This window comes from Arachis duranensis, chromosome 9 (genome assembly GCF_000817695.3).
Source record: "Arachis duranensis cultivar V14167 chromosome 9, aradu.V14167.gnm2.J7QH, whole genome shotgun sequence".
Taxonomy (NCBI): domain Eukaryota; kingdom Viridiplantae; phylum Streptophyta; class Magnoliopsida; order Fabales; family Fabaceae; genus Arachis; species Arachis duranensis.
Genome location: NC_029780.3, coordinates 1,088,263 through 1,092,087, shown reverse-complemented (window position 1 = coordinate 1,092,087; position 3,825 = coordinate 1,088,263). Strand labels below are relative to the sequence as shown.

Below are 3,825 nucleotides of genomic sequence, written 5' to 3'. Positions count from 1 at the left end.
TATGATAATGAACTAACTAACTCTAAAAAATTTTAATTAATAGGATATTTTTAAAATAAATACAGTAATAGAATTTTCTTTAATTTGAGACTGTTATAGTGTAATTAATAATAATGTATTTATTATATTTTAATTCTGAACATTTAATACTCTAATGTGCTAGTTGAACGGATATTGGATATAATTTAAATAATTGTATAATTAAAGATTAATCAATAATAAATTCGTTAACTCTCGATAAAGAGTTTAAACTCTATGATTATAATGATTGCTGGAATAAATAAAACATTGGTCAAGAGAATTGAATGAATAACAAAATGAGTTTCGTAACTCATTTACTGTTCATTATAATAACGATAACAATTTAGAATTTGACAATTAAATCATACATACTCTAAGGATTAATCAAGAGCTAAAAAATAGAAGGAACTGTATACTTTGTTCTTCTCTAATGCTTAGTGAAAAACTAAAAATATATTATTTCATACTATTGGGTGAGTGTTGCTAGACACTAACCTTGATTAGTAAATCTAGTATGACTAATTTATTACCCGCTTAGTACTGAATTTATGGAGTTACACATTAACGAGTATTTTAATTTTGCTAAATAATTATTTAATTATTATTTTAATTTAATCAAATAAATAATTATATTAATTCAAATAAAATATCATTATATTCTTTGTTTGCACCAAGAATATAATAATAATATGATAATTAAAAATATTGAATGAGAATTGAGAATAAATAAGTATTTTATTTTTAAATTGAAATTTTAAATTTAGATGAGATTTTAACTGATTCTATTTTAAATTAAATTAAATTATGATTCATAAAATTTGAAGGATTACGTTTAAAATAATAAGATATAATTTAAATTTAAAATTAGTAACAAATCTCATAGTATATATATATATGATAAGAGTAAAAAAAAAGTTACCTCTACATACATAATTATATGTTAGTCTAATTTTTAGAGAAAAATTTTATAACATGTAAAGAGTTGTAAAAAATTTCTCAATTTAGATAGATTAGATATTTATTAATCAAAGAGTTAATAATAAAAATTAGTCTCAATATAAATATACATAGCACCTTCGTATCATAAAAAAAATTATTTTTACTAACATATTTAAGTATTTGAATTGATATATATATTATTTGAATAAAATTTTAATTACAAAATAAATCTTTAAAATTAATTTATTATTTTCATAGCGTGTTATGAACACGTTCTCATCTTTCATATCATGTAATAGTTATATATTAATAAACATATCCATCTTTAAAGGGGGGCCGGAAAATGTAGTTGACAAATTACTCATGCAAACATAAGTGAAAAATAAGAAGCAAATAAATGCAATATAATATGAATACGGAAGAGTTTTGTTTTTTTAAACACTTCTTGGATTATATGGATTAAAATACAAATCAAAGTAGAGTGTTGATCAACATAATCTTGCTAGCTACATGCATTGAAGATTTGAAGGCACTGTCATCAACCCAAAAATTATTTTAAAAACTTAATTACACATACACAGATACACAACTATATTTTTACTTATATATATTACAGTTTTAAAAATATGAAGAAAATACAACTATTAAACTAGATATTTATTGATATTCGAATTTTCTCTAAATTCTCATAAGCCTAACTATCACAGTATATAACATAATTCAATGGTTGAATTGATAAAATTCTTCACGTATAATAAATTATTCGACAATATAAATCAACAAAACTTACACCAGGTGTAAAAGTTTTATATATATATCGAAGTTATTAGTTACAACATTAATAATTTTTTATAGGATAATATAATATATATTCATATCAATTCCACTATTGAATTATAATACATATAATGGAGATTATCTATACCAATTTTTACGGAAATCATACATCAATAAACAAGTACTTAGAGATCCTTTGTTCAAGAATATAAATAGTGTAGCAGACGAATGTAGATTAATATAAATTTTCTAAGAATTATCTACAACATATAAATAGTTAACCTAACAATTGATTTTAAAAAAAATACTCAATAATGGTAATTTCATTTATGAGTAAATTAAATTTGCTATTATTCTAAACTTTTAAGGGTAGAAATGGCAATTTACTTATCTTTTATGAATATAAAGTTAATTTTATTCTTTCATAAATAATCTATCATCCTTTTAAATTTTTATCAATAGAAATAATAGTTATTCTATAATATTGTGTTGGCAAAACAAGTCACTAAAATAGTAACCATTCACGCAGACAATGCATAAATTATCTCCTCTACGCGACATGTTCAATAAACTCCCGTTGATGAATTCTTTACCGTTGCAGATCACCGGAGGCTGTTCTTCAGAGTCTTTGTCAACATCAAATAGGAAAGAAAGAGCAAGTGCAATGGTTTCAGTTGAAGGGGAATTATATTTTGGCATGAAAAAAATGATAATCAGAAAAATCTTCAGGTTCACCTTGGCTGACCTATTCCTGGGGCTGAATCAAAAGTTTAAAGTTTAAAACCCTAGATCTCAGCGACATTCATCATTGAAGTAATCATTGGTCAAGCAGAGAATGTAAAGGTGATAACCTTTGCACATTCTATATGTTCTCCAAGAGATGATGCATCCATTACCATGTCTAATGGATAAATTAAACACCACTGATTTATCAAATCCCCAAGACACTGTATAAAACAAGAAACATAATGCAATACCCATTAACCTTTGATTCATATGGCAATCAAACATTAGTAATCAAAGTTCAAATGAGGTACATCATAGCCATAACCCACAGAACTAGACAACATATAGGTTATTCTTTATCAATAATCGCAGATCAAAACACTCGAAACTTACAAGAATGGCAACTAAGTTGACATTGGTACCCTCCATGGGCTGCAGATTTTCTCTAATCTGGGTTGTCAAACAAGTTCTATGCTGCAGGAACGAAAAATTCAAACCATTCTCAATCTCAAGCGCCATCTTCTTAAAAATCCTCGAACCCAATAAAAAAAATTATTGTAACCTCATTGGAGCAATTTACACATGAAACCAAGATTAAAATATTTTTCCCAAGACATTCAAAAAAAAAGGAAAAAAAAGGAAAGCCGTCACACATGAATTCAAATACAATCCCCAAATGCTCAATTCATATTCCTCCCCACCCATTTTTTTTCATATTCCCAATTTGAAACAAGCAATTTAACACAAAAACACATTCCCAGTAATCAGATAACATAAACTCTCCTCTATCATAAACCAACATATTATTTTTCCTAAAAATTTCAAGAAAAAGAATTACAAACTAAAATGCAAACTTCAAATAGAATATTTATAAAAAAAAGATTTACATTTCTTTTCTGGATGGATGCAATGAGCTGTGTCAAAAGCTTCAGATCTGGGGAACCATTTAGCTGAGGAGATTTAAGCTTGGCAATGATAGATGTAATATATTGAGAAAGGTGTGTCATGAGCTATGAGAACTGGGATGCAAAGGGAAGAGAGGTAAGAGTTGAGGTGGATCAGATCCTCTTGATCTTGGAGTGTTGGCTGAAGACAAAGGGCTAATTGGATGCAAATAGAACCCTTTCTCCGCAATTACCCTCTCTTCTTCTTCTTCCTCCGCCGATCTCGGACTCCCACGCGCCGCCGCACCATCCAGCGTCGAAACCGGTGACGTCTGCTGCTTGTTCCTGTACGGTGAGATGATCTTCATGTTCATCATGTTCATGTTGATGGCGTTGAACATCGTCATGCTGCTGCTACTGTTGCAGTAACGTTGCTGTGTTGATGCTATGTTCAGTTGTTCAAGCTTCTTCCGCCGTT

At 27.8% G+C, this 3,825-nt stretch overlaps 1 protein-coding gene across 1 annotated transcript; it reads right to left on the bottom strand.

Annotated features, from left to right (window-relative positions):
- Positions 1-2,287: 2,287 nt before the first annotated feature.
- LOC110275026 (uncharacterized) lies at positions 2,288-3,819 on the bottom strand. Its single transcript, XM_052254785.1, has 3 exons — positions 3,351-3,819; positions 2,857-2,937; positions 2,288-2,684 (listed from the first exon to the last, which is right to left on the bottom strand). The coding sequence occupies exons 1-3, from the start codon at positions 3,468-3,470 to the stop codon at positions 2,562-2,564; spliced, it is 324 nt and encodes a 107-aa protein (XP_052110745.1). The 5' UTR covers positions 3,471-3,819; the 3' UTR covers positions 2,288-2,561.
- Positions 3,820-3,825: the final 6 nt, after the last annotated feature.

Bases quoted from the DNA above. Each gene is read 5' to 3' on its own strand.
- LOC110275026 (XM_052254785.1), bottom strand. From the start codon at position 3,470: ATGACACACCTTTCTCAATATATTACATCTATCATTGCCAAGCTTAAA. The intron at 2,938-3,350 runs GTAAATCTTTTT...TCGTTCCTGCAG, and splicing joins CATCCATCCAGAAAAGAAAT to CATAGAACTTGTTTGACAAC. The intron at 2,685-2,856 runs GTAAGTTTCGAG...TGTTTTATACAG, and splicing joins TCAACTTAGTTGCCATTCTT to TGTCTTGGGGATTTGATAAA.